The following is a 13,649-nucleotide window of genomic DNA, read 5'->3' as shown; positions in this document are numbered from 1 at the left end:
TGCTTGGCTGCAACTGGAAGTGGCTTCAAGGCTGCCTCTGGCCCTGTGGATTAGGGAATTATAAATGGCTTCATGACATGTGCCCCCACCTCTTGTACTGAGTGAATTTAGTTCTAGAACTTCATCTCTACTCATTAAAGGAATGCTGCACAACAGCCCAGCAGGGGCATACTATGGGACAGAGAGGACTCCTGCAACACACAACTCAAAAGAGGGGATTTTTTTTAAAAATATCTTGGGTCAGATCAGATCTATAAGATGTCTAGTGAACTGAAATGCACAGAATAGACAAACTTCATTAGCATTACACGAAGGTCCAAGATCTTAATTAGCAGACAATTGTGATTGCATTGCTCCTTAATGACAAGAAGCTTGCAACAAAATATCAGTGTTATGGCTAACATTTAAAGGAGAGCATTCTGAAGCTCCAGTGGCAGAATTACTGCATCTGATTCCCTTCTCACACAATTGATTCCTATAGAGTTACTACTGATTTACACCACTGTGAGAGGCAGCTCAGGGCCCACTATTTTATTAAATCAGTGGTGAATTCCAGCAGGTGAAGATTCCTCACAGTCTGAAAAGGTGTTTTTTTAGGGCTGTCGATTAATCGCAGTTAACTCACGCGATTAATTCAAAAAATTAATCGTGATTAAAGATTAATAGCAATTAATTGCACTGTTAAACAATAGAATACCAATTTAAATTTATTAAATATTTTGGATGTTTTTCTATATTTTCATATATATTGTATTCTGTGTTGAAACTGAAATCAAAGTGTATATTATTTTAATTCTAATATTTGCATTGTAAAAATGATAAACAAAAGAGAGTATTTTTCAATTCACCTCATACAAATACTGTAATGCAATCTCTTTGTCATGAAAGTGCAACTTACAAATGTAGATTTTGTTGTTGTTACATAACTGCGCTCACAAACAAAACAATGTAAAACTTCAGAGCCTACAAGTCCACTCAGTCCTACTTCATGTTCAGCCAATTGCTAAGACAAACAAGTTTGTTTACATTTACGGGAGATAATGCTGCCCACTTCTTATTTACAATGTAACCAATAAGTGAGAACAGGCATTTGCATGGCACTTTTGTATCTGCCAATCCACATCTGAGATTTCCTGGGAAAGTTCAAACTAAATGTAAACAAAGGCATCGACTGAATCATTCATGGACATGTGACTTGCCCAGGTGGCTACAAACTCCATCCTGTTGCTGTGATTTTGCACAGGAGAACAAAGGGGTTCCACCCACAAGAGAAAAATATAAAAGGCCCTGGAAACCCCCCCCCCCCATTTTGTCTTCAGTTGGCTTAAGAGATGGCCTCTCCATGCCAAAGAGATGCCTGAAAGAAACTGGAACAAAGGACAGTAACTATGGGAGTGTGAGTGATTGCTGGACCCAGACTAGGAAGGAATCCAGTCTGTGAAAGAAGCTTATTGGAACATCTCTGGGGGTGAGATTTCACCAGTAATCAGTTTCTTAATGTATTAGGCTCAGACTTATGTGTTTTGTTTTATTTTGCTTGGTAACTTACTTTCTTCTGTCTTTTATTACTTGGAATCATTTAAATACTACCTTTTATATTAATAAAATCACGTTTGCTTATTAATTAACCCAGAGTAAGTAATTAATATCTGGGGGAGCAGACAGCTGTGCATATCTTTCTATCAGTGTTATAGAGGGCAGATAATTTATGAGTTACCCTGTATACGCTTTATACAGGGTAGAATGGATTTATTTGGGGTTTGGATCCCATTGGGAGCTGGGTGTCTCGTTGCTAGAGACAGGAGCCCTTCCTGAACTGTTTTCAGTTAAGTCTGCAGCTTTGGGGATGTGATTCAGACCTGGTCTGTGTTGCAGCAGGCTGGCATGTCTGGCTCAACAAGACAGGGTTCTGAAGTCCCAAGCTGCAGGGAAAATGGGCTCAGAGGTAGTCTCAGTATATCAGGTGGCAGTCCTAAGGGGGCTCTCTGTGACCGAACTTGTCACAGTCCCCTGTACTGATTTACCTGCATTCTCTCATATATTTCATGTTATAGCAGTCTCAGATGATGACCCAGCACTTGTTGTTCATTTTAAGAACACTTTCACTGCAGATTTCACAAAACACAAAGAAGGTACCAATATGAGATTTCTAAAGATAGCTACAGCACTTGACCCAAGGTTTAAGAATCTGAAGTGCCTTCCAAAATCTGAGAGGGATGAGGTGTGGATCATGCTTTCAGACGTCTTAAAAGAGCAACACTCCAATGCGGAAACTACAGAACCCGAACCAACAAAAGAGAAAACCAACCTTCTGCTGGTGGCATCTGGCTCAGATGATGAAAATGAACATGCGTTGGTCCACACTGCTTTGGATCGTTATCGAGCAGAACCCATCATCAGCATGATCGCATGTCCTCTAGAATGGTGGTTGAAGATGAAGGGACATATGAATCTTTACCACATCTGGCATGTAAAGATCTTGCAATGCCTGCTACAAAAGTACCACGAGAATGCCTGTTCTCACTTTCAGGTGACAATGTAAACAAGAAGTTGGCAGCATTATCTCCTGCAAATGTAAACAAACTTCTTTGTCTGAGAGATTGGCTGAACAAAAAGTAGGACTGAGTGGACTTGCAGGCTCAAAAATTTTACATTGTTTTATTTTTGAATGTGGGTTTTTTTCTACATAATTCTACATTTGTAAGTTCAATTTTCATGATAAAGAGATTGCACTACAGTACTTGAATTTGGTGAATTGAAAAATACAATTTTTTTTGTTTTTTTTATAGTGCAAGTACTTGTAATGAAAAATAAGTATAAAGTGAGCACTGTATACTTTGTATTCTGTGTTGTAACTGAATTCAGTATATTTGAAAATGTAGAAAACATCCAAAAATATTTAAATAAATGGTATTATATTATTAACAGTACGATTAATTGTGTGATTAATCACAATTAATCATGATTAATTGTTTTAATCGCTATTAATCATGTGATTAATCCCGATTAATTGTTTTAATCACTTGACAGCCCTAGTTTACTTATCAGCTTAACAAGTGTGATTTAACAGGGCTGCCTAGAACACTAATGTGGCCACAGAATGCTTTGTTCTGCAAAAGCACTTCCAAGCTGTTCCGCAGGACAATCTTGCACCTGCACTGCACAATGAGAAGGCCATTAAACATCAGACACCGAGTCATCTTTCAGCTTCCTTCACAACTGGAATAAAGATTTATTTACTGATACTCATACAACTGGAATTTCTGGTAATTCCCTGTGACGATTATTTCAGTTTAACATAATTGTGGGACTGTTACAGGAACTTGCTCATAGAGTGGAATGTGGGATTGGTGTGCACATAGGCCATAGGATCTGATGCTGAAAGATACTGTGGGACTTGGAACACAGAATCATAGAAAATTAGTAATGGAAGAGACCTCAAGAGGTCATCTAGTTCAACCCCCTGCTCAAAGTAGCACCAACCCCAACTAAATCATCCCAGCCAGAGCTTTGTCAAGCCAGGCCTTAAAAACCTCTAAGGATGGAGATTCCACCACCTCCCTAGGTAACCCATTCCAGTGCTTCACCACTCTCATAGTGAAATAGTTTTTCCTAATATCCAATCTAGACCTCCCCCACTGCAACTTGAGACCATTGCTCCTTGTTCTGTCATCTGCCACCACTGAGAACAGCCGAGCTCCATCCTCTTTGGAACCCCCCCTTCAGGTACTTGAAGGCTGCTATCAAATCCCCCCTCACTCTTCTTTTCTGCAGACTAAATAAGCCCAGTTCCCTCAGCCTCTCCTCATAAGACTCTCTCCAATTCGTCCACGTCCTTTCTGTAGTAGGGGCCCCAAAACTGGATGCAACACTCCAGATGTGGCCTCACCAGTACCAAATAGAGGGGAATAATCTCTTCCCTCAATCTGCTGGCAATGCTCCTACTAACGCAGCCCAGTGTGCCATTAGCTTTCTTGGCAACAAGGGCACATTGCTGACTCATATCCAGTTTCTTGTCCACTGTAATCCCCAGGTTCTTTTTTGGAGAACTTCCGCTTAACTAGTTGGTCCCCAGCCTGTTGCAGTGCATGGGATTCTTCCATCGTAACTGCAGGATGCTGCACTTGTCCTTGTTGAACCTAATCAGATTTCGTTTGGCCCGATCCTCCAATTTGTCTAGGTCACTCTGGACCCTACCATTACCCTACAGCATATCTACTTCTTCCCTCAGCTTAGTGTCATCTGCGAACCTGCTGAGGGTGCAATCCATCCCATCACCCAGATCATTAATGAAGATGTTGAACAAAACCAGCCCCACGATTGACCCCTGGGGCACTTCACTTGATACTGGTTGCCAACTAGACATCGAGCCTTGATCACTACCCATTGAGGCTGATGATCTAGCCAGCTTTCTATCCACTTTATAATCCATTCATCTTGGACTACACAATTCTTCTTTAAAAATGCTGACAAAAATACTGTGGGAGACCATATCAAAAGCTTTGCTAAAGTCAAGGTATATCACATCCATCACTTTCCCCATATTCACAGAACCAGTTATCTCATCATAGAAGGCAATCAGGTTGGTTAGGCATGACTTGGGTCATCACCTCTTCCTTAGTTGAACAAATTTGTTTTGTCTCTATAACAAAATTGAGTCACTGGCAGAAGAAGATTTCATACCACATTTTAATGAAATCAGTGAAAAGAATAAATTCACCACTTTTTGCTCTACCTCGTGAAACTTCTTACAATCTTTATTGACTGGAAGCACAGCTGCAATTCGAGTGCAAAGATTGTGTTGTGCCAAGAAGAGACAAGGTAACTTTTACAACAAATAATAGTTACTGGTGATAAACCCTTCTCTTTTTATGTTCCCGAACATTCTGGCACTTAATGAGATGATTTCCTCTTGTCAATTACAGCAGTTATTTATTAGGTAAATATAAGTTGATCTAATATAATGAAATGACTGGAGATAATTCATCATTTTTCACAGTACCACGTATTAAAACTAAGGTATAAGAGTCTATTCTTTATTGATTTGTACGTATGTTGCCCTTTTTGTTCATTGTTTTTCATATTTCTTCTCTATTAATAACTTCTTCTATTTGCCAAAAAAATGTAGCTCCTTTCATCCCAATGAAATACACATTTAAGACTATGGGAACATAAGGGTAGCCTTACTGGATCAGTCCACTATCCTGTCTCCTACAGCAGCAAGCATACAATGCTTCATATGAAGGTGCAAGAAACCCTGTAGTATGCAGACATGCAGACATACATGATGATCTATCCCCATGAAAGTCTCCTCTCCCTAACAAAAATTACCATAGGGCCTGAAGTATGAGGTTTCATATCCCTTCCAATGTTTAGCAGTAATTATGACAACTCTGGATATTCTTGTTATCCATATACATTCCAGACCCCTTTGAATTATCCTAAATTCTTAAACATATCCATATCGTGTGGCAATGAGTTCTGCAGCCTAATTAGACACTGCATGAAAAAAGTATTTGCTTTTATCAGTTTTGAATTTGCCACCTTTCAATTTCATGGGATGGCCCCTTGTTCTCCTGTTATGGGACGCAAGGACAGAAGGGAGGACAGAAGCTCTCCATTTACCTTCTCCAAACCCTTCAGCATTTTATATACTTTTATCATGTTCCCTATTTCTCTCTTTTTCTAAGGTGAATACTGTCAGAACCAGGGAATGAGGGGTCCTAGCTGGCAGGGCCTGGGAAAGAAGCAGAACCAGAAGCTTTGAAGAAGCTGCCCTTAGGCAAGCATATCAGTTTGGGTTTTGGCTTCAGGAGTGATGGAGCTAACACTCCAGGGGCAACCAGCAGCAAGGGGTGCCTGTTTTCCAGCTTCTTTAGCATCTGGAGGGGGCCAAATGTAACCTGTACTCTCAGTATTGGCTACAGTCCTCTGCGCCATGCTCCACTGAATGGCCACAGGGAGACAGTGGAAGTTTTGGGGAGGAATGATGCACAAACCAACCTGGCAAATGGCAAACTCTTTTCTGTTCTATGTAGGTTCTTATACCTGCTCCCTCATCATCATTGTCTCTGAGAACCTAAAAGGGTGTTACCCTCTTCACTTGGCAGCCCAAAGGAAGGCAGTGAGATTGTGAAACTGCTCATCCACCAGGGACCCTTAGACTCTAAAGTGAACAGAATGCTCTTTGAGAGCAGAGAACTCAAAAAGTACACCTCCTTAATCCCTACATCAATCCCAAGAATAAGAGTAATGAGAGCACACTGCCCCATGCTGCCCAGCACAGCCATACAGGTGAAGTTCTCCTGGAGGAGCTGATTGACTCAACTGATTCTGAAGTAAAAATATCACTGCCTGAAGTTTTATCTTGGAGTTTTCTGGTTCAATTGTCAGCCAAGACAAAGCAGCCTTAGCTTGAGAGATAAAATGATATCATAGTCCAAATTGATGTTCTAGATTTCTTCTACGTATGTTCCATATGAACACTATACCATTAATCATAATCAATACGTGCAGTGAATTATTTTATAGTGAAAACAAATATTCTTATTGTAAAAGAAACATGAGAATAAATGATGATAAAGTAATAGATTATTCCAGCAGCCTGTGATTTCTTTACAGTGATAGGGCTAGTCTTTTCCATTGTGAAAATTCTAGTGGAAAATTTTCAACTGGTTCAGTTGGGCACAATAATTTATATTAAAGGAGTAGGTAGATTTTGAATTATAGGGGTCTCTGGGATCTCGTGGTCAATGACAAAACTCCATTGACTTCAGTGGAGCCAGATTTTCACCGTAAGTATTTAAGTTCTGCATTCAGAAGATGCAAATGGGTTCCAAACAAATAACTGTGCATGCAAAATATGCAGAGGATAGTGGCATGTGCAATTACTGGTTTGTAGTGCAACTATATATTTTTGGAATAACTATCACTTTGCACCTCCATTTGCATGTTTTGGCCTGAAGTGCACTTTGAGGCACAGCCATGGCGTGTGGGTTGGTGTGGTGTTGGGAGTGGTGTGGAGCCATACTGACATAGTGGGACTTCAGGGATGCACAATCCTCCCCTGAGCTCTCTGATGCATGCTGGCAGGTGAAGGGGACGTGTTGCTTTGTTTGACTACATAACTGGTAGAAAACATCCTCTAACTAAAAGGAAGTAAGAGAGGGGTGGAACATGGCTCCAACCCAGTATATGCTGAGTAACTCAGTTTTCCCTCTTGATGACCCCTTTACTACAATCTGTGTGATCAAAACATAAGCTCCCATCCTTCAAAATGTAATCCTAAATGTTTACATAAAAGCAGTTACATTTTGTCCAGTTAGGATTTTTCTAAAGTGCTGGCCAGTCAATGCTTTCTGTCCTTTTCCTGTCTTGCTCTCGTGTCTCTCTTCTCCTTTCTCATATTGCCTCCATCTAACACATGTTTAGTAGAAAGAGGAATCTTAATAGTTCCTCTTGTTTTCTAGTGAAAGCTGCTTGTAGAATTAAATAAAATCCAAATTTGGCAGGCAATACCAGAAAACAACCTCTTCTAAAAGGTAAATGTATTTGGAAATGGCAGAAAGATGTTCTAGTCTGATGCTTTGCTTATCAAACACAGTTTGTCCTTCCCAGCTCACTCTGGACCATACAATCTGCTAAAATAAAGCATCTGGTAAGAAGAGACACATCTACTTTGCTAAGCCCCTCAGCTGGGAGTTTGTAGAGACAACACAGACTGAGATGTAGTCTCAGAGCATTACGTTGAAAGACGGCAGACTGACAAGGTTTCCTTTTCCTCACTCCATAATGTAGGCTTGTGGTTCCAGGTGGCTGCTGAGCTTGTACTAACACCCTTAAATTCCACATATGCAGTTGTCTCATGATTCCTTCCTCCTGCCATTCACAGGCTGAAATGCAGAAACCCCAAATAGACAGGAGAAATTGAAAAATTACTAAGAGGGAAAAATGACAAAATTTCATCAGGATTGCACTGATACATGACAGCAAAGAAAAGAGGTGTCATCTTTTGTCTTCAGATTCTTCTATCCATCTGACATATGCCACTGCTGCTGGATATGCTAGCTAGCTGATTTATTACACTGTACTCCTGTGGCTAAGGTATGGGTTCTGGTTAGAGGAGTGAGAGACACAGTGTGACTTCCACTATTAGTTGAAGAATGTGCTAAAGTCTTAGAAATGTCAAACTCCAGCTGTGTCACTTTGATGGATGAACTAGATGAGAAAGTATTCTATAAAGGAGATCCATTGAAGCAAATGATGTTTACAAAAGTGCAATCCTCTGAGGCTTGTTACTGTTTAAAATGCTTTCCCAAGCTTTAACTCATATGAAATGAGTTTAAATATGACTTGGGTCTTGGAACTTGAAAAGTAAAGCACAGATGGAGGACAGCATTCAATTGACTAATCATACAAGTATTGCTAATGCTTTCTCTACCACCCCTGAGCCTTTCATCTATGCAAAGTCTGCCCCACAATCCCCCAGCATCCATATCCTCAGCTCCTGTTCCATGTTACTGAATGCCTCTGCAGAAAGTCCCATGAGCAGGTGGTTTTCTCCACAAATCTGGTTTTTTTCTTTTTAAGTTCTGCAGTCTTCATGTCACCCTTATTCTTCTATGCCCACAAGCACTGTCCCGTTTGGCTACTTTGACTCCAGTTTCAACCATCCTTCCCTGCTTTCTGTGCATGTTCTTCTCTTGAGGGAGTCAGGAAGATAAAAATCTGCTATAGCCTTCCTCTTACTCCTCTTCCCCTTGAATACTCCCCCCTTTCTTCTGTCTTACTGCCATTGACATTTCTTGTCAGGTTTCCATCACCTCTGATTCCTTTATCCATTCCAAAGACTCTTTCCCCTTCTGTCTCTTAACCTCCCTTGCTAACATCCTCTCCCTTACCTTTCTCCTTAACCTTTGGTTCCTGTAAACAAATACAAGTGCCTTTGTTCTTCCCCACTCCTGAAAAACTGACCTCTCTATCTCCCCTTCATCCTTGAGTTCATCTTCATTATTTGCCCCCCTCTTCTCACTTCACACCTTTTTTGGGTAGTGCCTTGTATCATTCCCCTCGTGACTGCTGGCTATGGAGAAGGGCATCCCTTCATTCTAATGCTCTGGCTGCAATAACGGCCCCCCGAGGATAGCTGTGTGAAAGTTAGAGCAGCCACCAGGGAATTACATTGGCCCCAGGACTGGGGGAGCACAATTAAGAAAGAAATACTTTCAGCTGTATTTGCATTATTGTGGTGTAACAAAATCAGGACTGGTTCTCCTTTCATTTGCACCAGTTTCATGCTGCTCTAACTCCATTACAGTTACTCCTGATTAACATCACTGAGAAAGGACAATCAGGCTTTTTGCATGCATGTTAAGGTTGATCTAATTTATGCTGACTATTATCAGTTAAAAGGAGCTGTTTTGGCAGTTGGGAATCACTGAGCTTAAGGGAATTCTGGCCAACCTCCTTTTCCACATATGTAGTACCAACTGCCAGGAGTGGGAGGCGAAGCAGGAGAGACCCAAAGAGTCCTCTACCCAGGTAATCCTCTGGTGGGTGTCTAAAATGCCTCCAGGGCAGGCTCTGGGCCAGGAAATAAGTGGGAGGGGCTGATTCCACAAAGAGTGACACCAGGTTTAGGTGGAATTAATAAAAGAATACTGTCTTTTCAGGAAACCTGACAGAATAACTGACATTAGCAGAATGAAGCAACATCATAACAAGGTCTAAAAGCTACAAAATGAAACGAGAGGATTACACTTATTAGGGGTGCGGAGCAGCAGGGTATGCAAAAGGGTTGCTGAGATTAAACTATAATTTACTGAATGAAAAAGAGCAAAATCCAGCTGGCTGACAATTATAGCAACTGGACATGATGGGAAGGGAATGTAGTGTAAACCTTATTTAAAAATCAATAGATAATTTTTCCACGTGTTGCAATATGAAAGGCCAGAAGTTAAAGTAAAGGAAAAAAGTATCTGCCAACAAACATTATTTGGAGAAAATAAAAATCAGATCAACAAATTTACACTTAGTTCTTAGCTCTGTAGTTTAAGCACATTTCATGACTTTTTTAAAAATCACTTTTGGTTTCTCAGTGAAGTGTGTAACATTCTGATGAACAGTTTCAGAGTAGCAGCCGTGTTAATCTGTATTCGCAAAAAGAAAAGGAGTACTTGTGGCACCTTAGAGACTAACAAATTTATTAGTGCATAAGCTTTCGTGAGCTACAGCTCACTTCATCGGATGCATTTGGTGGAAAAAACAGAGCCAACAAAAACCCAAGCTCCCATAAAGAGGAGAAAATTGAGTAGGTGTACAGAGATGATATTACTCAGTGCTTATGATGCTTGCAAGAGCTCTTCTTTATTATGTGTCCAGTTCCAACTGACTGTGTATAACAAGAGCTGCACACCAGATCATGATTAGGATCAGGGACAGACAAGTCAGAGAGAGACTACTAGAAGATCCCAAATTAACCCTCGAGAAAGCAATTAGAATTTCCAAGCAAAAGAAGTCACCCAGTCCAGACTGGAGTTTATGGAGGGTGGACACTGCTCTGACATTGTGGACATGGTAAAGAATTCATAATACTACAGGAAAAGAGACCTAAAGCAGAAAGGCATGTGGAGCTCAAAGCTGGAAACCACCAAAGACAGAACATGGTGCTGCACACATTGTGGCAAACAACAAAAGCCATGAAAACCCATGACATATGGAAAAAGATGCAAGAACTACAATGGATTACAACACTTTGCAAAAGCTCTGCTTTATTCTAAGTCCAGTCCCAACTAGCTGTGCTAAACAAAAACAAGAGCTTCTCAGCACCCTGCCCAGACTCTCTTTAAGGGCTGAGCTTCCCAAACAGACACAATCCCACAACTATAAGAATGATTTGATGTCTAGTGAATGTATCCTTCAGTGACTTGTGAGGATCAATACATTTTGCTTATGACAAAACAAGTTCAGCGGTGCTTTATCAGGGTAATAATGAGCTATCTACTGGAACCTCTCAAGGTCCACAGCACTTGGAGTCTGATCCAAATCCCACTGAAATCAAAGAAAGTCTTTCCATTGACATCAGTGGGCTTTAGATCAGGCCCTTCATTGACCAGATAATTTTAATCGCCTGTCCATATTGCACATTATATTTTTATGGTTGCAAAAAAGTGACCAAATCCATTCAGGAGAGCCAACCTGACAAGGAAAGGGTAACATTTCATGTATGTCTGTGCAAATGCCTTTAAGGATTTTTTCTATCTAGTAACCAGTTATAATACAGAATTTAGTGGCCTTGGATTTCTAAAATTAGCTCGCTAACTCCCTATTTACACTCCTAACTAAAAGAAGTCTCAATTGCAGATGTGTTGTGCACCCACAATGTTTACTGAAGTAAATGGGAAATGTGCCTGCTCAGTTTCTGAAAGTCAGTCCACTTTTACCTAGGAGCCTAAACAATGATTTAGGTGTCTAAACGTAGACATCCACATTTGAAAACTGTGGCCAATGGGACTGCTTACATAAGTAAGGCAAGCAATATTTAGGCTTTTATCTTAAGGGGTGTGGGTTAGGGCATGAAAAAATTAATGTGATATCCTGGAATATCTCTTGCTGTACATCAAAGATGACCCAGGGATCGTATTTAAATTTGCAGCCACTAAACACAATTACTGTTAAATAGAGTCCATTGGATTTCATTTGTTTTTAATACACAGCTGTGGAGAGATTATCAATCAGATTAAGGTCTCATGCTAAAAGATGCAAGAATATTTTGGATTATACTTCATTTTAAGGGCAAATTTAATTATCACTGAATAATGATGACATCCCCATGGGAGCAGATATGGCAACTGCAGTAGTGCAAGCGACATTCACAATGAGGAGCACTATTTAAATGAAAATAAAATTAAGCTGAATACCAAATGAACTCATATTAAAAGGATTTAATCATCCAATGCCAAGTATAAATGAAAACCATTGCTGAAACACTGCCATTGTTGAAAGGAAGCAGAGTGAAAATGTTTATGAACATTTGTATGAAAGATAATTGAAATGCATTCATATTGTTTCAAACAATTATCATAATTTCAAGTGCAAAAATTCTTACAGATATTTGAGGCTAGGAAGATTCTGAAAGGCGTCTTGGTCAATGTATACAAGGTTATTTGCTTTCTCAATTCTTCTGCAAAAGGAGAAAATAAAACATTACAGCAAATGGATCAGTGCCTTTTTAAATAGATCCAGGGCTTTTCTTAGATAGAGGAGAGCGATAAATTTGGGGGCATTTCTGACAGGGGATAACTCTACATGCCTCCAAACGAACAGCCAGCCAGACCCTAGCAGAGTCAGAATCCCAGCCCTCTACCTATTTTACCATATTGCCAATAGTTGAGGAAGTGTTTTAGATCAAAGAGTGAGAGTGTTGAGGGCAAGAGACGAGGGAAGCATCTGGTTGAAAAAAGAAAGGGGCGGTGGGATGAGAAGGACGTAGACAGATGAAAAGAGAGATCCGAAACATACATGCATGCATTTGAATTTTTAAAGTACATCTGAACCAAACTCTTTGATATCTGGCCACCACTAGTCTTTAGATTTCTATCCTACGATCTTATGTTGCTCACTTACTTACATTTCATGTAGTTTGGGAAGGTTGGAAAACACATTAGCTTCTATGACTTCCAAGGCGTCATTCTGGGAGATCTCTCTGTGGAGAAAAGAAGTTGAGCTATTTCATGCAATGCTACAAGTGAAAAGATAAACCAAAAAGTATGGGTATTTGGTGAAGAATGATACCTAGAATTTATATGGCGCCTTTCATCCACAGGCCTCAAAGTACTTTATGAAGGAGGTAAATATCATTAGTCCCATTTTATAGATGAGGAAATAGGCCCAGAGAGGTGAAGCAGCCTGTGGCAGAGCTGGGAATAGAATGCAGGTCTGCTGAGTCCCAGTCATGTGCTCTATTCACTAGACCATACTGCCTCCCAAAGGTCTTATAAATTATGACAGGTGCCTGCACATATGAAATTACAGTAAATTATATATGTTTACTGGATCTCACTGAATTTCACTGGATCTCACTGTTTACTGGATCATCACTGTATGTCAATATTGATTTAGCCAAAACTTTCATAACCTTATGATGGGGAGAGGGGAAATTTAAATGTAACAGCTCTGAAGAGGTAGGATTTTTGATTCCATCATACACATACTATGATTTCGTCCTGGTGTAAAATGTTCAGCTTACTTTAAAAATGTTATAGCAAACACATTTCCAGAGTTCTGCTGTCAGAAGGCAGGAAGCCACAGAGGTGGTACAGTTCTCCCATCCCCAGCAGAACAATTTGAAGAAAGCTCCACCTAATCTAGCTCATGATATTTATTTTTGCAGTGGGGGCAAAAGATCTATCTGGCTTTAAGATTAAACTCGATAAGTTTTTGGAGGAGATGGTATGATGGGATAATGTGATTTTGCTAATTAATTGAGCTTTAAATATTCAGGGTAAATAGGCCTAATGGCCTGTGATGGGATGTTAGATGGGTGGGATCTGTGTTACCCAGGAAAGAATTCTGGCTGGTGAATCTTGCCCATATGCTCAGGGTTTGGCTGATCGCCATATTTGGGGTCGGGAAGGAATTTTCCTCCAGGG

General features: G+C 40.2%; 1 protein-coding gene and 1 long non-coding RNA gene across 2 annotated transcripts in view; one reads left to right on the top strand and one right to left on the bottom strand.

Annotated features, from left to right (window-relative positions):
* LOC122459667 overlaps positions 1–13,649 on the top strand; it is a 1,177,620-nt gene that overhangs the window by 1,050,688 nt on the left and 113,283 nt on the right. The gene's annotated exons all lie outside the window — the stretch shown is intronic.
* The window catches only part of LOC119853209 (follicle-stimulating hormone receptor), a 155,361-nt gene that overhangs the window by 42,787 nt on the left and 98,925 nt on the right, over positions 1–13,649 (bottom strand). Inside the window, 2 exon segments of the mRNA XM_038395966.2 lie at positions 12,107–12,181; positions 12,629–12,703. Coding sequence (XP_038251894.1) covers positions 12,107–12,181; positions 12,629–12,703 — 150 coding nt within the window.

This window comes from Dermochelys coriacea, chromosome 3 (assembly GCF_009764565.3).
Source record: "Dermochelys coriacea isolate rDerCor1 chromosome 3, rDerCor1.pri.v4, whole genome shotgun sequence".
NCBI classification, from domain to species: domain Eukaryota; kingdom Metazoa; phylum Chordata; order Testudines; family Dermochelyidae; genus Dermochelys; species Dermochelys coriacea.
This window is presented reverse-complemented; position numbering and strand designations above follow the sequence as displayed.